General features: G+C 56.2%; 2 protein-coding genes across 8 annotated transcripts; both read right to left on the bottom strand.

The window, feature by feature from the left end:
- Nucleotides 1-1797: 1797 nt before the first annotated feature.
- Nucleotides 1798-3535, bottom strand: PSORS1C2 (psoriasis susceptibility 1 candidate 2). The gene is made up of 2 exons (XM_070418993.1): nucleotides 3025-3535; nucleotides 1798-2430 (listed from the first exon to the last, which is right to left on the bottom strand). The coding sequence occupies exons 1-2, from the start codon at nucleotides 3077-3079 to the stop codon at nucleotides 2075-2077; spliced, it is 411 nt and encodes a 136-aa protein (XP_070275094.1). The 5' UTR covers nucleotides 3080-3535; the 3' UTR covers nucleotides 1798-2074.
- Nucleotides 3536-4860: 1325 nt separating this feature from the next.
- CCHCR1 (coiled-coil alpha-helical rod protein 1) lies at nucleotides 4861-18334 on the bottom strand. Of its 7 annotated transcripts, none has more exons than XM_070418982.1 (18): nucleotides 18257-18334; nucleotides 17238-17304; nucleotides 16959-17160; nucleotides 14511-14814; nucleotides 11795-11958; nucleotides 11561-11696; nucleotides 11343-11453; nucleotides 11026-11175; nucleotides 10514-10624; nucleotides 10303-10409; nucleotides 7654-7766; nucleotides 7439-7484; nucleotides 7159-7295; nucleotides 6839-7027; nucleotides 6657-6758; nucleotides 5836-5987; nucleotides 5571-5736; nucleotides 4861-5337 (listed from the first exon to the last, which is right to left on the bottom strand). In XM_070418982.1, exons 2-18 carry the CDS (start codon nucleotides 17251-17253, stop codon nucleotides 5171-5173), a joined length of 2373 nt encoding a protein of 790 aa, XP_070275083.1. In that variant the 5' UTR covers nucleotides 17254-17304; nucleotides 18257-18334; the 3' UTR covers nucleotides 4861-5170. The 7 variants fall into 7 exon arrangements, with proteins under 7 accessions (XP_070275083.1, XP_070275085.1, XP_070275086.1 ...); XM_070418984.1 differs by having other exon boundaries at nucleotides 18275-18311; XM_070418985.1 differs by lacking the exon at nucleotides 18257-18334 and adding an exon at nucleotides 17524-17917.
- Between the last annotated feature and the right edge of the window lie 199 nt (nucleotides 18335-18533).

Below are 18533 nucleotides of genomic sequence, written 5' to 3'. Positions count from 1 at the left end.
CTGGGAGGGCGGCGGAGGGTGGATGGAGAAATCCGACTGGCTGGGGAGAGGAAGGCGGCCTGGCAGCCAGGACCAGCCCCGGAGAGCGGAGCCCTGGAGGCCCAGGCACACACGCAGCCTGCCCTTCCCAGGCGTGCTCCCCCAGGAAGCCTGCCTGACTGTTCAGCTCCCTCCCCTTGAGTCTCGTTGGAACTCAGGGCGTTGACGGCCAAGGCTATTATGTACTTCTGTGTTTCCTCATGTAGTCATGTAGTTACATGCATCCCTGCTGTCTGTGACGGATGTAACTTTGCATGTAAGCCTTGGGCCCCCAGTTTAATGTTAAGCTTCCTGAGACTAGAAACTATATACTTTTATTCTTTATACTCTCCCAGGGCACCCAGCATTGACGGACGTAGTAAGGGTATAAGATAATGACTGAGTGAGTGAGTGAGTGAATGAATGAATGGTGAACCCAGACCACTTTGGGGCCCATTAAATTGTCTGCTCCAAAATTATTCTCTAAATCTAGGGCTGTTTTTAAACTGATCACTTACAGGTTTTGGTGGGAGCTACCACAGAAGCAAACCGGCTCCTCGGCATGAAGTCTGAGGTCACCAGCCTCGGTTTCTTCTTGCCCCTTCCGTCCCCACCGCGTCAGCCCCTCAGTTGACAGGTCATTAGGATCTCTGGACCCTGCCCTTTGAACTTTCCTGCTCAAATACTCCCTAAAAGAATTTTATTTTTTTAATACTCACCTGAGGATATGTTTTTTAATTGATTTTAGAGAGGGAGAGAAACATAAATGTGCAAGAGAAACATTGATTGGTTGCCTCCCTAACTCGCCCAGACTGGGGATCAAACCGGCAACCCTTTGGTGCCTGGGATGACCCTCTAACCAACTGAGCTACGGGCTTGCTGATACCCCAAAGTTTCAGGTTCGATCCCTGGTCAGGGCACATACAAGAAACAACAAATGCATCATAAATAAGTGGGACAACAAATCAATGTTTCTCTCTCTCAAATCAATAAATAAAAAATTTTAGGAAAAGAACTTTGAAAAGCAATGTGCCCCTCACATATTCTTAAGTCAACAGCTAACATTTTCCATTAAGAGTTTAAACATTGCAATTCCTATGCTTTCCAGGGAAGTGTCTTCGCGCAGCTGGGTGGATCAGCGCCCTCTCCTGGCCTAAGCCCTTGAGCCGTCTGCAGACTCAACTCATTTCTTTTTCTTTTCTGTTCCACTTTCCCTCTAGAGTTTTATCCTAATGAAATTCTTTCATTGTATCTTTTTCTGTGTATTTTATTGTATTTTTGGAAAGTCCTTATTGTATATCTCTGTAACAAAGATACGTGTATAAATTGAAGTGTATGTCCTGTGACCATGAGACTCCAAGTGTTAAAGTTATTCTGCAGTGAGCTTATAATTACAATTACAACAAGACACAATTGATAGGAACTACAAATATTGTGATGAACAATATTGATTGGTCTTCCTGTACATGGCCCTGGGAACGTCCGTGTCTCGGCAGGGGTCTGCAAAAACTATGAGCTAGTGAAGAGAGGCTTAGCTTGGCTTCCGTTCTCCAAAACCAGGGTCCCCGGATGCGGCATGGGTCTGAACCCCTTCGTCCCTTACACTTCCAGCCGCCTGTGGCTGAGTCCCACGTCCTGGAGCACATGGCAAGCCAGGAGCTGAAGTTACTTCCAATGTCTGTGGGGGTGGCTGTGAGGGTGGACCTCATCATTGGGAAAGAATCAACCTCAATTCAAAATTAAAACATGCTTTTTATTTCCATTTCACAGAAGCACCATCATTGCCTCCTGACAGTTCCTAGTGTAAGCCACCAGGTGGCAGCAGAGGGGCGTTGGGGGTGGGGGGGGTCACAAGTAGAAGAGAGGACTAGACTGAGGTAGGGATATATGCTTATGCTGTTAGAGAAAAAAGAGGGGGGATGTGGGCGCTAAATATGGCTCAGGAGGGGATAGGAAATGCCGAGAGCGCACCTTCATGACTGAGAATGCAATTGAGGGAGTGAGGAAGGAAGGGGAAGCAGTAGAGAGGGGCTCGGGCGGCCTCTGGGAGGTCTGTCTATCTGTACTCTTCCCGGGGCAGGTCATGGTCTGGCTCCTCCTGAGGCCAGTGGTCCGTCTCAGGGGCAGGCGGCCAGGGGTTTTCTGGAGGCTGGGGTCCTGCTGGCCAGGGGTCGTCAGGCCGGGGAGGTTTAGGGGGATCGGTTCTAGGAGGCTTAGGTGGCCAGACTCCAGATTCAGGCGGGTCTCTCAAGGGACGACTGGGGCCCGGAGGTGGAGGGTCCTCAAAGAGAGGGGGTGCCCCTGGCCAGGGGTCACCGGGGATGGGGGCACCCTGAGGAAATGTTGGGGAGCCCTCCTCCTGTCCAGCCTCTGCCGGTGGGGGAGGGGGATGGTCTCCACTGCCTGAGATGCCTATAGAGGAGGAAGGAGAAAGGTAAGAAGTGATGCTGGCCAGAGACCCAGCCAGCTGCAGGCCCGGGGGACACAGCCTGCCTGGGATGGACCACAGCCTGAGCGGACCCCAGACCTCAGAAATGACTCCCCACACATTCACAAAACACCGAAGTGATCTTAAAATGACATGAAAACCCTGTCCCAAGCCATTAACTTGACCTTTACACTGAGAGGACCCCCCCCCCAATAAGCTCCATCCAGCCCTCATTGGGTCATCCCACTGGCATGGCCCCTGTGCTGGTCTGCAGTCCCCAAATGGTCTACACGTTGGCCCCAAGTGGCACCCCGTGACCTCCACCCTCCTTCACATAGGCCTCAGCTCCGCACACCTGAATTCTGACCTAAATGGCCACATGGAGCTACCTCCCAACCCGCAAGACATGCGCTCTGAGCTACACGCACCTCTCCCATCCCTTTAACTCTGCCCCTCAAGCGAATTCCCAGAACCTCATCCCTATGCATCCAGTTCACCCCTCCTTCTTAGTGGCCGTCTTCTTCTCACCTTGACCATCCCCCTCACCCCAAATGCACCCGCCTCTATTCCCAGCGCACCTCCGGGGTACAGGCAAAGCAGCAGGATCCCCAGCAGCTTCCAGTCGAGCATCATGGCTGTCTCCTGGCCCCCAATGTCAGGGGTGGGCTGAGCCTGGGTGCCTGGGAACCCCAACAGGCTTTATAGGGGAGGAGGCCCATCTCTGGGAGGGCCAGCCCAGTGACACAGGAGTCCCATCAGAGCCTAACCAGTCAAACACGCTTGGAAGGCCATGCTGACGTGTAACCCGGAGGCTGGCGTCCCTCCTTTTTGTCTCCTACTGTCATCTCTAATCACAGGGACTTCCGCCTCTTTCCTCGAAGCCACTGGAAGTCAAGGAATGGGAGCAAGCCGGCTGGGGCCGGGTAATTACAGGGCTGAGGGCAGGGCCGGGGAGGGGTGGTTCCTCTGAATGCCTGGGATGCACCCAGGAGGGTGTCAGTAGTGTCAGAGCCTCCGCCCCCCACTGTTTGAGCTCTCCCCCTGGGGCTCAGGCCTCCCCTGGAAGGTCCACTCCGTCAGGACCAAGCAGCTGCTCCAGGGCACAGGGGCCTCGAGGAATTCCCTCCAGGAGCCGCGGGCAGGGCGGGCGGGCGGGTCAGGAAGGTGAGGACTTCCTGATTCCTTCTCTCCACCTCAGCGCTGTTCCAGCAGTCACGCCAGAGGCTCTCAGCTCAGTCATCCCAGCCTCCCGTCCTCCCTCTGGACCTCCTCCTGCCCCTCCAGCCCTCTCCTGACCTTGGCTCCAACTCTGCCTGCCTCCCCCCCTCACCCTTTAGGTCTAAGTCTGAGGAGTCCTGCTGGGACTTTCCCTCAGGAAAGGCTGGCTCCTCAGCCTACAGGTGAGAAATAACGTGGCCAAAACAGAACTCACTTCCTCCCCAAGTAGTTCCCCACCGGGTCTCCCCAGCAGCACAAGACACCACTGTCCCTCCCGCTGCCCCTCGAGCCCACGCCACTGCCACACTCGAATCCGCTCTTCATCTGGCCCACACCCACAGCCAGCCACCTGGGCTCTTAAAAACAAGCTGAATTGTGTGCTGCTTCCCTGTTTAAAAAGTACTCAAACCCAGCCCTAGCCGGTTTGACTCAGTGGATAGAGCATCAGCCTGCAGACTTAAGAGTCCTGGGTTCGATTTCCATCAAGGGCACATGCCCAGGTTGCGGGCCAATCAATGATCCTCTCTCATCATTGATGTTTCTCTCTTCCTCTCTCTAAAATCAGTAAAAACATTTAAGAAAAAAAAGTACTCAAGCCCAGACGACTGGCTCAGTGGTTGAGCATCAACCTATGAACCAGGAAGTCATGGTTCGATTCCCAGGTTGCAGGCTTGACCCCCAGCCTCCCATCCCTTCCTCTGAAATCAATAAAAATACATTTTTAAAAAATATAAAAGTACTCGAGGGCTTTCTGCAAACTCAGGGTGAGCCCTCCAGCCTGCCCTGTGGGGACTCTTCCCAGTCGGCACAGCCGGACCCACCCCAGGTCCAGCCACGTCCCCCTCAGAGGCCGCCCCGACCCGTCAGCGCCTGACATATCACCGTCCTTGCTTTTCTCTCACAGCACTTGTCCATCGTGTCTCCCAGGGACCTGCCTTCCCCTCCCCTCCCGCCCCCCCCTCCCCTGGGCCCTGGGCCCTGCCTGCCGAGTGGGTGAAGGTTTGTCCTCCTCACTCTGGTGCTGATCACCTTCCAGAGGTAAAGAGTTTGAAACTAGAGAATAAAGAAAACCTGGGGCTTCTCAAAAAGCTTCCCAGCAACCTAGGAAAGGGGTTGGGAAAGGCGCCCTCTGCGTGGGACCGTTTCCCGGCGGCGGCACGGAGTCCCAGAGACAACACGTCTGTGCAATGGCTCTATTCAGTCATCTTTTTGAAAAAACATGTATTTTTATTGATTTCAGAAAGGAAGAAAGAGGGAAAGAAAGATAGAAACATCAATGATGAGAGAAGATCATTGATCGGCTGCCTCCTGCACGCCCCCCACTAGGGATTGAGTCTGCAACCCGGGCCTGTGCCCTTGACTGGAATTGAACCCGGGACCCTTCAGTCCGCAGGCAGATGCTCTATCCACTGAGCCAAACCGGCTAGGGCTATTCAGTCATCTTTATTGAGGCACAAAATCCAGACACCTTGGTGGCTGGTATCCCTGAGGGCAGGCCCCCAAACCTCACCCCATTTCACGATCCTCCTGGCCCGCTGGGCCCCCCTGAGCCCCCAGGCACTCCGAGCCCCTGGCCGCAGGAGAGTTCTGGTTGTCTCCTTGAGAAACGGCCTCCTCTTTGGAAATGGCCTCACTCAGACTCTGCAGGTCATCCAGCAGGACAGAGAGGGATTCTGGGAAAGACCAGGGGATGGAGCCAGACAAGAGAAGGCCATGAGGTTCTGTGCAGAGGAGCAGGGCTGCCCCTGGGGGTGGGGGGGTGAGGGAGGAGGTTCTCAGGTCCATGGCAGATGTGAATAAAGGGTCACAGAGAACAAGGCTCATGCACTGGAGTATCTGGGGTAGAGCTTCCAGAAGTGCTCCCCCACCCCACACACCATCTGTCCCTTCCCACTTAGACCACTACCTTTAGTGGCTGCCCTGGGGCCAAGCGCTGCTGCTGGAGGTGCTGGTGCCGATGGCCCTGCCGGCCGGGGCCAGGGGCTGGGCCGCACAGACCCTCCCTTATCCAGGACTGCCAACAGTCGCTGCTGCTTGTAATGGGAGAGGAGACCCTCCTGCTGCAAGGTGGCCTGGGAAGGAGAGGGTTCAACGCCACCAGGCAGGGCAGAGCCTCCCCTGCTTCTCTCCACACCTCTACTCCCCACCAGCCCAGCCTCCGCCTCCCCTACCAGCAGGAGGTTCTTGTCCCTCTGCAGCTCCTGCAGGCGCTGGGTCAGCCGCAGCCCCTCCTCCTTCCGGGCCTCTTCCTGCAGGCGCCGGAGCTCCTGGTTCCGTTCCTTTTCCCGGGTGGCTTTGCGCTGCATCTGGCCCAGGGAGACCACTGTGGGGAAGCAGGGGACAGGTGTGGGCCTGCCCAGAGGTCGAGAGGCACCATGAAAACAAGACTGGGATGATGGGCAGGAGCGTTGGGTCCTAGCTTGGTGACCACCCCTTCTGTACAGGGAGAGGGGTTGCCGCTCTAGGACCCTGTCAATCTGCTCCCCACCCGAACCTTCCCGGAGCCCTGAGGGGAAACTGGATATGAACCGAGTATTAGATTTTGTCCAACAAATGTACATTTTCATCAATGTGGCAATGGCATTGAGGCTTATGGGACACTGTCCTCTCTGTAGGAGATGCAGGTCAACAGCCATGATGCTTGTAATTCACTGACTCCCCAGAAATGTATCTGGTGGTGTGTGCCAGAGGAGCCAGTGTGGCAGGTGAGCGAGGGCGTGAGCAAGGGCTGGGTCGAGGCGCAGAAGGACGGTGCAGGCGCTCATCACAGGACTGTCCTCCCTTGCGAGGGGTTAGACATTTTTCCTACTAAAGCGCTGGGGGTCCTCGGTGGGGAGGCATGGAGGGACGTCGCCTCTGTGGAGGGTGCTGGCTACCTGGGTGCTTGGTAACTCCAGCACCTTCCAAGGAAGCTTCCCAGAAAGCTTCTAAAATAACCTGTTGTCTACACACGTCCACGTCCTGGACGCCCACGTCCACCCGCGAGCCTCACCAGCCTTGGCGTGCTCCCTCCGGGCCTCGTTCAGTCTCCTTTCTGCTTCCGAGAGCTGTTCCCGCAGCCGGGATTCCACTTCCGCCACTTTCTCTTGCAGAGCTGGGGTGAAGGTGCACATGGGGTGTTGGGGAGCCATGGCTCGTGGACCCCACCCTCCACCCCATCTCCCTGCTGCACACCTTGCCCGTAGACCTCCTGCTGCTGGGTCAGTTCCTGCCGCAGGCTGGCAGCCTCCTCCATGCTCTCCTGCTGGCCCTGGCGAGCCGCTTCCAGCTGCAGCCCCACACTGGCCAGGGACTCCTGGGTCCGCCGCAGTTCCTGCTCCAGCTGCTGGGCCACCTCACTCAGCTGCTGCCTCTCCGCCTCCCCTGGGAAGGGGTGGGCTCAGGCTCCCTTGGTCCTCTCCATGTCCTCGGCCCCAGCCCCCAGCCCCCAGCCCCCAGCGTGCCGACTCTGTCCCAGCTAGAAGCAGGGACCCAGGCCAGGCGACCAAGCGTACCTTGCTCCCGGGCCCGGCCCACCTCCTGCTGGATGATGTGGGCACTGAGCTGCACCTCTGCATCCAGGCGGTTCCGCTCTTCCCGCAGCTGCTCCAACTCAAGGCTCACCTCCTTGGTTGGTGGGGCTGGGGGGTGGCTGAGACAGAGTGGGGGAGGGGTCACCCAGCTGCCTGACTCCTTCACCCCATCCCTCATTCCTATTGTTTTGGGTCCCAACAATCAACACCTGAAAGCCCCACCACCATCCTCCAATCCACTTCCAAGTGCCCCAAACTTCACCTCTCCTGGCGCAGCTGAGCAAGGACCAGTTTTCGAGCCATCAGACCTGGAGGAAGGCAGACAGCAGCCGCATTCGGAGAGGAAAGGGAGGTGGGGAGGAAGGGGAAAAGGCTCCGACTGATGAGAAGGTAGGAGGATGGACACGGGCAACAGAGAGCTGGTGGGGCGGGGCGGGGCAGGGCGGGGCAGATCTGGTCTGGCAGCTGCCTACCCACCCTGAATAGTGTGGACCTTGCGGACGGCATAGCTGACTCGGCTACTGAGGCTGGGCAGCCGGGCTGCAGCCTGCTCCACCTCGGCCATGGTGTTCTGGATCCAGGTCTGAAAGCTGGACAAGATACAAGGCCACTCACCCTCCACCCCACCTCACCCCCAGGACTTGACCTGCTGTAGAACTCCTCCCTCCAGCCTGTTCAGCGGCGGACCTGCGGGCAGCAGGGAAGGAAATCGAAGCTGGGAAAAGAAAAGCTGAAGCCAAGTTGTGCCGGGCTCCTTGGCTGATAAAACAGGAAAACCTGGGGCCTGAGCCCTGGAGTGACTGCCACATCCCAGGGCCCAGCTGCTCATGAGAAAAGCACGCTGCTCCTGGCCCCCCAGCTTCTCCTCTGGGCCAGCAGTAAAGCCGCCACGAGGCTCCCGGGCACACCTCCTCTGGGCCCAGATGCCTCTGCTGTCAGGGGCCAGCAGACACGGCTCGGCGGGGCCAAGGCGAGTGCCACAGGCTGGCTCATCTCTAGCGGATTTAGACTTCCACCCCAGGCCCCTGGTGCCTCTGCAGGTCGGGGCCTCCCCCGGCACATGTGCCACACTCAGGGGGTGTGCACTTAGGTGCCTCTTCCTAAGGAACAGAGCCATGGCCTCCATTGGTTTTCTAAGGGACCCATTCCCAAGAAGCATTAAGTGACATCCTTCCCAGGGTCCCGGGAAGGATGGCTATGAACCCACCAGAACCAAAGTGGCTCAAAAGACCCAGAAGCCTAAACAGGCCCGGGGGGGAGGGGGGGGGGGCGGCCAAGCCGGGGGGGCATGGCAGCATCCAGGGGCAGGGCTGGAACTCGGGGGCAGTCAAGTCTCCGCCAACAGAAAAACAGGCCGACACAAAGGCTGCCTGTTGTATCCCTCAGCACAGCAGAGACAACTTTTACCTGAAACTGCTCTGGTGATTCCAACCCCTTCCGTGGCTCTTATTAAAGCCATTTTTTTAAAAAAATATATTTTATTGATTTTTTACAGAGAGGAAGGAAGAGAGATAGAGAGTTAGAAACATCGATGAGAGAAACATCGATCAGCTGCCTCCTGCACATCTCCTAATGGGGATGTGCCCGCAACCCAGGTACATGCCCTTGACCGGAATCGAACCTGGGACCTTTCAGTCCGCAGGCCGACGCTCTATCCAATGAGCCAAACCGGTTTCGGCTAAAGCCATTTTCTGGTAAGGTCTCCAAGCCGTCTAAAAACTAGCTAACACATCTGGCCACAGGCCAAGCGTGGGCTGTGGACTTTTTGGCCATTAGCCAATAGCAAGGCCCATTTCAGTATGTCCTCGTACCAAAGGAAAACCCTGCCCGCAGCGAGTCTTTCTGCTCTCCTGCAAGTGGGAGCACATGGGATGGACTGAACTCAGGTGGTGGTTTATCGGAACTACCCGCTCTACTTCCATGTATGTATGAAATCTTCCCTCATTTTTTAAAGTTCAATTAGTCCACAAGGTACAAATTCAACAGAAGGGGATGGTGGGCAAAGTCCATCCTGCAACACAATTTTGAGCTAGGGTAGCAGTAAACATTTGCAGAGCCCAGGCAACAAACCAGCAGGCCCACACAGGCCCGGCCAGTGCGGCTCTGTGGTTGAGTGTCGACCTATGAACCAAGAGGTCAGGGTTCAATTCCCGATCAGGGCACATGCCTGGGTTGCGGGCTCTATCCCCGGTAGGGGGCGTGCAGGAGGCAGCCAATCAATGATCCTCTCTCATCACTGATGTTTCTATCTCTCTCTCCCTCTCCCTTCCTCTCTGAAATCAATAAAAAAAAATGTATTGGAAAAAACAAAGAGCTCCATGCAGACCAGGTACCCCAAATGTCCAAGGCGAGGAGGGTGCTTCCCAGCACCAGAAGCTTCATTTCTCCTTTAGGCCCTTCTGAAGGCCATATAAGAAATCAGGAAGGAAATGCACAGGGACTTGCAATTGGTTAAGAAGGAGCTGTCATGCGCTTTAAATGGACTGCCTATATGCCGACGAAGTGTAAAGCTTTGGACGATTGTTTCCAAGTAATCAGGGCATGCCTGTAAAATGTTAAAGAGGAAGTAAAGAGCAAGTCCCCACACTCCCCATCCAAGAACAGCTGTGAAGGCGGGATCCTCCCAGTGCTCCACTAGCTCAAGCTGTTACTGGACCAAATGCAGGAGGAAGCTTCTTCACCTCGAGTCACACAGGCAATGGCAGTCAGAGTGACCCTGGTGTGAATGCAGAGGCGCTGCCCCAGAAAATGAACACAGGAGCTTTAACATGGCTAAGTTCTCCAGCCCTGCACGACCACCACCTGCAGTAAAGTCCCTCGAACCCTGCACCCCAGCAGCTAAGTCCCTCAGCCCACATCCTCCAGAGGCTAAGTCCCTCCAGCCCACATCCTCCAGAGTCTAAGTACCTCCATCTTCCAGCAGCTAAGTCCCTCCAGCCCACAACCTCCAGAGGCTACGTCCCTCCAGCTCACACCCCCCAGTAGCTAAGACCCTCCAGTCTGCACCTTCCAGTGGCCATCTTTCTAGCTGTGCTTGCCTAAGGCTCTTAAACTCCAAGGTGTCTCGGAAGCTGGGGAAGCAGAAATCCTACCCCACCCACAGCACCCCCACCTCTATCCAGACACCTGTTGATAGCTTTGGCCACACGCTTCAGCTGCTCCTCAGCCGAGGCTGTCTGCTGCTGCCCCCGGCGACAGGCTTCCTGGGCACGGCTCAGCTCCATCTGCAGGGACTGTGAAGGAGACAATAAAGGAAAGGGTCCTTTCTCTGGGGCCTTGGCCCTCTGACCCGGGCTCCCAGGCCTCCCTTAGCCCCATGACTGTGGCCGATTCTGACCTTGGCGCCCATCCGCTCTACCTCCACCTGCGCAGCTTTGTCCTCCAGGGAGCGCTGCAGGATGGCTTGCTCCTGGCTCTGGGCAGCCACTCTTTCCTGGAACTCTGCCACCTGGGGGAGAAGAGGCAGGCGGGCACTGGGATCGAAGGGGCAGCACAAAGGTCTCAGAATGAACTCCCCCCGGGGAGACAAGAAGCTTGGCCTCCTGAGTCCAGGTCTCCACGCAAAGCCTGTGCCCTGCGCCAGGAGGAGGGCCGTTCCTCACCAACCCACCTAAGGCTGCCCCCTGGTCTGTCGTGTGGTGGGCCAACCCACTCTTCACAGCACACATGATTTCTTGACGTTGCCTAACTGTCTGCTTGCCTGTTGTGTCTGCTCCAGGACCTAAGCTCTGTCTTTGTTTAGGGCTGCTCCCAGCTCATGGCAGCCACTCGGTAACGCTGGTTAACTAAATGCCACCCCTTATGTAAAGAAAACAGGGGTAACCATGGGGAGGAAGAACGCCAAGTAACCTGTCCCTTCAGCTGCTGCACGCACGCTCCGTGCTCCAGTTCCTGGGCCTTTAGCTGCACCATGAGGGCAAACACCTTCTCCCGCCAGTGCTTCAGCAGAGCCTGGCTCTTCCTGGAGAACTCGGGCTCCAGGGAATCTGACGGTTGCACCTGTGGGCGGGGGAAGCGGTCATGTGGCTCCTGGGGAGCAGAGGAGGAAGCTGCATCTTGGTTTCTCTCTGGTCTGCCCAGGTGACAGGAGCCACAGAGAGCAGAGGTGTGTGTGCAGGGAGGGGAGCTCTCAGCCGGGCCCGCCCACAGGGAGGCGAGGGTCCTACCTTCCTGGCCAGCTCCTCTTCCTGCATGGACAGGATGTACGTGAGGCTCTGCACGCGCACCTGCAGCAGCTCCGCCGTTGTGCGCAGGCCATCCCGGTCCTCCTGCAAGTGCTGCCAGGGAGCAGGGCAGAGAGCACCGGTCTGCACCCTTCCCTCCTGGGGCAGGTCCTCCCAGGTCCTGGGCCACCCACCTGCACAGATGGGCCCAGCACCCTCACCTGCACGGTCTCTAGAAGTTTCAGTCGCTCTGACTCCCATGCCTGGTCGTGAATCTCGGGGGGAACTTGTTCCCCCACATATCTCCTTAGCTTCTCAACCAAGGTCACCTGAGCCTCCAAGTCTTCTTGGGTCTTGCTAGGATGAGTGTGGGAATAGGACAGCCATCAGGGGCACCCTGGAGACTCACCCCACCCACCACCTGCTGGGCCCCCCTTGGCCACCCACCAACTTACCTCAGCTGCTCCCGCAGCAGCTCAGCCTCCCTCTGGGCCATGGCCAGCTCCTTGGCTTCCCCGGCCCTGCTGGTTTCTAGACCGGTCAGAGACTTCTCCAAGCCCTCGGCTTTGCTGGTCAAACTGGAAAGAGCCTCCTGGTGAGCCCGTGTCAAGGAGGACAGCTGCAGAGAGAGGGGTCTCAGCAGGGGCTGGCTCACCCCCACACCCGGGCTTTCCAAATCTCCCCTGGCTCTGGCCTTGTCTCCCACTTCCTGTGACCTTAGACAACAGCCCAGCACATCGCCCACAGGGCCTCAGAGGCCTGGCAAATGGGGCCGACCCTAGAGCCTTTAAGTCCCCATCACACTCCAACTCATCAGCAGTTCCTGTCTGGTCTTCCCCCAAATCATATCTTCACTTCTCCCCACCTCCAGCCACCAGCCTGAGGTAGGCCAGCCTCACCTCTGGTCCAGACGACAGCAACCATCCCCTGACCAGTCTTGAGGAACCTCTAGCGGCTGGCATTCTGAGCAAAACCCAGCTCCTTCCCTCGGCTGCAACACCCCCGTGCCGGGGCCCCTGCCCACTGCTCTGAGCCCACTTCCTATGGCTCTTCTCAGATTCCACGTCACCCTCCCAGGGCCCTCCAATCCCCACCCACCACCACTCTGTCCTGCTGCCTGCCCCTGCCCCTGGTCATCTGAGAGGGCCTTGCAGTCCCACAGCCCACACAAAGGAAGCTCTAGGAAGGCAGGCGGCTCGCCCTTTCCTCACTGCACCTCTCAGTGGTGCCAGGGACACGGAGGGAGTCGTGGGACAGACAAGGAAGTGGGAACACGGCTGTCCTCATCTCCAGTTGGTCTCCCTTCGCCCAATTTCCACGCCACACTTAGAGTGAACTTTTTGGACATAAATCACAAATATGATCATGTCATTTCCCTGTTTTAAACCTTTCACTGGTTGCTCATTGTTCTTTTTTGAAAAAATATTTTTTTATTGATTTCAGAGAGGAGAGAAATATCAATGATGAGAGAGACATCGATTGGCTGCCTCCTGCACACCCCCTACTGGGGGCTGAGCTCAAAATCCAGGCATATGCCCTGACCCAGGATCGAACTGTGACCTCCTAGTTCATGGGTCGACGCGCAACCACTGAGCCATGCCACTAAGCCGGGCACTCATTGTTCCTAAGATAAAATTCTGGATGGGCCTGAGGCCTTACAGTCCCAGGACCACCCAGGGCCCCTCAGCTCCTGCCCTCAAACCCCTCTGGCCGCCTCCTGTCCCACGTGCTGCCTCACGTCACAGCAGCTCCCATCTCCACCGCCCATATCTGACAAGCCAACTTCTACTCAGAACAAAAGTCACCTCTTGCCCTGGCCGGTTTGGCTCAGTGGATAGAGCGTCAGCCTGCAGACTGAAAGGTCCCAGGTTCGAATCTGATCAAGGGCACATGCCCGGGTTTCGGGCTCCATCCCCAGTAGGGGGCGTGCAGGAGGCAGCCGATCAATGATTCTCTCTCATCACTGATGTTTCTATCTCTCTCTCCCTCTCCCTTCCTCTCTGAAATCAATAAAAATGTTTTTTTAAAAGTCACCTCTTATCATTATGCATCTTTCGCGAATCTAAAGGCATTTATATTTTTCTTTGCACTATCTCTGGCTGGATTACTGTTTTCCTTGTATCAATTTCTACACACACATTATATAGTAGAGATATTTGCTTCTTTCTGTGATATGAGCTGTAAATATTGTTCCTAATTTACCAGTTGTCCTTTTTTTTAAATTTTTTTATTGATTTCAGAGAGGAAGGGAGAGGGGAAAAAGAGAAAGAAACATCAATGATGAGAATCATTAACTAGCTGCCTCCTGCACACCCTCCTGGTCGAGCTTGCAACCCCGGGCATGTGCCCTTGACTGGAAGCGAACCCAGGACCCCTCAGTCTACAGGCCGACGCTCTACCCACTGAGCCAAGCCAGCTAGGGCTACCAGTTGTCCTTTAATTTTACTTTTATTGCCATTCCTAAGTTTACCAGTAGTGTTATATAGTCAACATTCCAATCCTTTCTTTAGTGGCTCAGGATCTTGATTCACACGTAAAGACCTTCCCCACTCAAGGTTACCAGGAATTCACCCAGATTTTCTTCCGGTATCATTATGGTTTCATTTCTTAACATGCTGACTTATTAAAATGACCTTTCTAACTCCCCTAACAGCTTAAGGCTCCCTTGTCCTTCTTCACGGCACTTCTCCCAATGGCAGGCAACTACTTAGGATTAAGTCAAGTGTTGAATGTGGGTCCCCCTTTAGGCCGCCAGCTGCACCCAGGCGGGCAGGGACTCGCTGGTGTGTTCACCAGAGGCCCAGCTCCTGTCTCAGGGATGGAAGAGTAAGCACTGATAAATGCCTACCAACTGAACAGTCTCCTTCCCAGTTCACCTCGGGACCTGTCCCCGCCGGAGCCCCCAGATTAACGGGGTGTCCAGAGTGAGGTAGGAAGACAAACTACTTCCTACTGGAGGGGAAGGAGGGCTTCAGGTGGTGGGTGGTCAGCTGAGTCCTGGGAACAAGAGCCATCTGAATAATGCCAAAACACCAAGGTCCCCCTCTCTCCAGGGCATGCTTTTCATCCCGCCACTGCTCGTGGGCGTCTTTTCCCATATCTGCTTTCTGCAGGGAAGCCCCTGGCCAGATCCCCACTGTGAAGGTGAGGCCTTCCGACCCCCACATTCACCTGCTCCTGGTGCAGCCTCTGAACCTCCTCCAGCTCCCGCTGGCTCCCCTCTTCCAGGTTCTTCCGGACAACCTCAGCCCCAGCCAGGGCGGCACGCAGGCCCTCGGCCTCAGCTCGGCCAGCCTTCTCTGCCCGTGCCAGAGCCTCCAGCTCCATGGCCTGGGTCTCCAGCTTCATCTTTTGCTCTAGCGAGTTTTCCTGCAGGACCCGGACCTCCTCCTCAAGCCGTCGCACCTCCTGCAGCTGCCGAGAGATCAGCTCTGCCTGCTGGCGCAAGGCCTGCGATCCCTGCAGCTCCACAGACCTTGAAAGACAGGGTAGCACAGGTGAGACCTGTCTCTGGCTGCGAAGGTGGCCCCAGGAGAAGAGCTCCCTCTGCTCACATGTGGGAATGAACCTGGACCTGAGGGATCTCTGCATTTCCATCACCATCACAATTCATCAAGGCCCTACTAAGCATATCAGGTCTAGTCTCTGGGCTCATGGCCCTCTAGAGCAGTGATTATCAACTGTGTGCCACAAGAATTTTTCAAACATGCAATACCTAACTATTTAGTCAGGGGCACTGACCTCTTTCCCTTAGATTGTCAAGTAAAAAAAATGACACCAGCTAACAAAAATAGCTGTGGGATGTGAATACTCGGTCTTGGACCATAAATATATAGGTCATATAGAGTTGTATCTTATTGGTCACGTTGAATAAGGTTGCATCTCATTGGTTCATTCTTGGTATCAGAAATCCTTATATAAATTACAAGTATAGGCACCTAACTTTTTATTTACTTAATTTTTAAAAAATATTTTTTCATTGATTTCAGAGAGGGAGGAGAGAGAACAGCAATAGTGACAGAGAATCATTGATTGGCTGCCTCCTGCATGCCCCTCACTGGGGATAAAGCCTGCAACCCAGGCATGTGCCCTGACTGGGAATCGAACCAGGACCTCCTGGTTCATAAGTCAACGCTCAATCACTGAGCCATGCAAGTTGGGCAGCACCTGATTTTTTAAAAAGTTACTTTGAAGCAGAAAGTGTAGGTAATTATTATTATTATTTTGTAAATCAATCAAAAGTATACCTATTTTTTGGTCAGAAAGGCAAAAAATAACATTTTTTGGCGTGTCACAAAATTTTAGTAATGTGCCATGAGATGAAAAAGGTTGAAAATCGCTGCTCTAGAGAGAGCTATATACAGGCTGGATGTCTTATCAGCAACTGTGCGTATCACTGGGCCACATATTCTGAAGAGGTTGGAAGTGCAGGGAGGGACTTCTGAATTCTGATTTAAGGGCTCCCAGTATCAGTACGGCCAGGTGCTGGCTGGGAGCGTCTACAGCAGTGGTTCTCAACCTTCCTAATGCCGCGACCCTTTCATACAGTTCCTCATGTTGTGGTGACCCCCAACCATAAAATTATTTTTGTTGCTACTTCATAACTGTAATGTTGCTACTGTTATGAATCAATGTAAATATCTGATATGCAGGATGTATTTTCATTGTTACAAATTGAACATAATTAAAGCATAGTGATTAATCACAAAAACAATATGTAATTATGTGTTTTCCGATGGTCTTAGGCGACCCCTGTGAAAGAGTCGTTCGACCCCCAAAGGGGTCGCGACCCACAGGTTGAGAACCGCTGGTCTAGAGTCAGGTACGCTGAGTGAGGGGTTCGGGAGGACAGCACGTCAATAAACTATGCAGTCCCAGCCTTTAGCGAAGTCCCCTGGCGCACATGCAGCTTAAAGCAGCGGTCGCCAACCTTTCGGACCTCACGGGCCACCAGTGGTCCGCAACCGCTGCTGAAAGCACCTGTGACCCGGCTCTTGGCACAGCTCCTTCACTGAGGCCCGGACCGCAGGGCTTAAGCAGGGAACGACAGCCTACAGAAACGAAGTGAACGGCCACAGGGCCGGAGCCGGCACCAAGCTAGGAACAGAGAGCCCGTGTCCTGGCAGCAGCTCTGGGGCTCCCTGTCGTCATGCTCCTTGCCCGCTGGTGGGGCCCAGGGCGACCACCGCAATCCCACTCTAGAGCACAATGCACAACGGCTGCCAGTTTGTCAGGGAAAAGGCATGCAGGAACCATCGATGAGAAGCTCTACAGACAGCACGTCAACAAGTAGCACGGTCCGCTCGGACGGCACCATCCGCCAGAATGAGTCCATACTAGCACAGGACACGGTATCTTGCCTGATTATGATCAGCTGTTGGTCGATGTCTCTTCCCTTGGAATTTTAAGGAAATCCTTGATATCAGGATTTCTCCTATTTGTTTGTTATCCCACCCCCAGCATCTAGCATGCTCTTCGTACTACTTATGCACTGTAGGCACCGATACTTGCTATGGATAAATGAACAAACGATGGGACTAAGGGCTGAACTAGGGTACGGACCTATTTCAGTGAAGGGCCACGGGCAGGCAAGCCTGAGAGCGCGGCAGCGGCCCCTACCTGTCCCTCCACCCCGGCTCCTGCCCATCGCCAGAAACGTCCTGCTCCCACACGATCCCCGGAGGCCTCTGGAAGTCTGGCCACCTCTCTGAGACACCTCGATGGGCCAGGGGGATGTCTGAGACCCAGGAGGGAGCCATTCGCGGCATGGCTGGAAGGGGCCGCGCTTGGAAGTGGGACGGGGGGATGAGCCCCGTGGAACCTGAGGAATCACAAGGACAAAGATGGTCAGTTTCCCGGGAGAGAGACAGCAGCAGTCCCCTGCCGGCTCCCACTGACCTGAAGGTCGAAACATCTCCACATTATTTGGAGCCTCTAGATCCTGAGTCCAGCCATCTACGTTCCCCTGGACAAGAGGAGAAACACGGGCACTGCAAGTCAACGCTCAGGCCTCCCCCAGAGGGAAAGCCCCTCAGACAAAGTCTCGGTCCTCAGACCAGAGCCAGGCCGGGCCGAGCTCCTCTTCCTACTTCCAGGAAGAAGAGGAAGGAGACGCCCACAGAGCCTGCTGGACCCAGCCTGGCCCTGGCACAACCATGGCCACAGCCAGGACGGGGGACGCTACTGAGAGGCTGGCAGGGTCCGGGCGCGCCTTTACCCTCCTCCTCAAGTTCCTACGGACTCGGCCATTCCTGGTCGCGGGTGAGGAAGGTGTGCGGTGCAGGGGCTGCGAGCCCAGGCTCCAGAGTCCCCGCCAAGGCTCGGCGAGGCCGGGGGCAAGCCCATCCACACACCACGCCAGGACCCCCGGGTCCCTCCCGACCAAAGCCCACGGCCTGGCCCCGGAGGGATGTGGCCGCATGCCGGGCAGCGCGGCTCCCCAGGACCCCGGGGGGTCCAGGCAGCCTAGGTCCCCGGGCGGAAAGGCCAGCTCCCCGACATCTCTCCCAAACGCTCCCTGCAGCCTCCCGTTCCTGCCCACGATCCCGTCCGCTGCCAACCCGCCGCCCCTGCTCCCTGCAGAGGCTCAAGGCCTCCCACCCCCCCACCCAAATCCACCTATTTCCCCCCAATCCGGGAGCCCTGTCGCCCGCCCGCCCTGCACTCTCATCTGCTTTCCTCCTGAAGGCATGGCCCGGCTCCCTCACCTCAGCCCGCTCCCGCCTCCCGCCCTCCGCGGGCCCTCCCCTCCCGGGACACCCGGCCTTCGCCCCGCTGGACCCTGAGCGCTAAGGCTGTTCTGCACCTCGTCCGTTCCTTCCCCGGCCCGTGCCCTCTTCCCCGACCACCCCTGGAACCCACCCCCGAACCCCCGCTCGGCCCTTCCCTCCCCCAACCGACGCTCCCGAGGCCCTCACTCGCGCGAGAGCCTGCACCTGGCTCCCTGCCGGCCGGCGGCCTGACCGCGCCTGCGCAGAGCGGGCCCGGTGGTGGGTCTGAGGTGCACGCAGGCGCAGTAGTGTCTAAAGCCGGGCCGGAAGCCGGCGCTGCTGTCTCCGCGCCCTGGCGGCTCCTCCCAACTCCGGGAACCCGGGAAAACTTGTCAACCAATCAGAAAAGGCGGAAGCGGGACCTGAGGGACCCGTCCGACCCTGACCAATGGAGCGGAGGAGACCCCGGAAGCTGGCCAATCAG

This window comes from Myotis yumanensis, unplaced genomic scaffold (assembly GCF_028538775.1).
Source record: "Myotis yumanensis isolate MYYU_CA2020_CCGP unplaced genomic scaffold, mMyoYum1.0.hap1 SCAF_6, whole genome shotgun sequence".
Taxonomy (NCBI): domain Eukaryota; kingdom Metazoa; phylum Chordata; class Mammalia; order Chiroptera; family Vespertilionidae; genus Myotis; species Myotis yumanensis.
This window is presented reverse-complemented; position numbering and strand designations above follow the sequence as displayed.

Coding starts and splice junctions, on each gene's coding strand:
- PSORS1C2 (XM_070418993.1), bottom strand. CDS start 3,079: ATGATGCTCGACTGGAAGCTGCTGGGGATCCTGCTGCTTTGCCTGTAC. Junction 2,431..3,024: donor GCTTTGCCTGTACCCCGGAG/GTGCGCTGGGAA, acceptor CCTCCTCTATAG/GCATCTCAGGCAGTGGAGAC.
- CCHCR1 (XM_070418985.1), bottom strand. CDS start 17,760: ATGCGGCCACATCCCTCCGGGGCCAGGCCGTGGGCTTTGGTCGGGAGG. Junction 11,959..14,510: donor AGAGGCTGCACCAGGAGCAG/GTGAATGTGGGG, acceptor CTCTCTCTGCAG/CTGTCCTCCTTGACACGGGC. Junction 5,988..6,656: donor GAGGGAGCACGCCAAGGCTG/GTGAGGCTCGCG, acceptor GCTTCCCCACAG/TGGTCTCCCTGGGCCAGATG.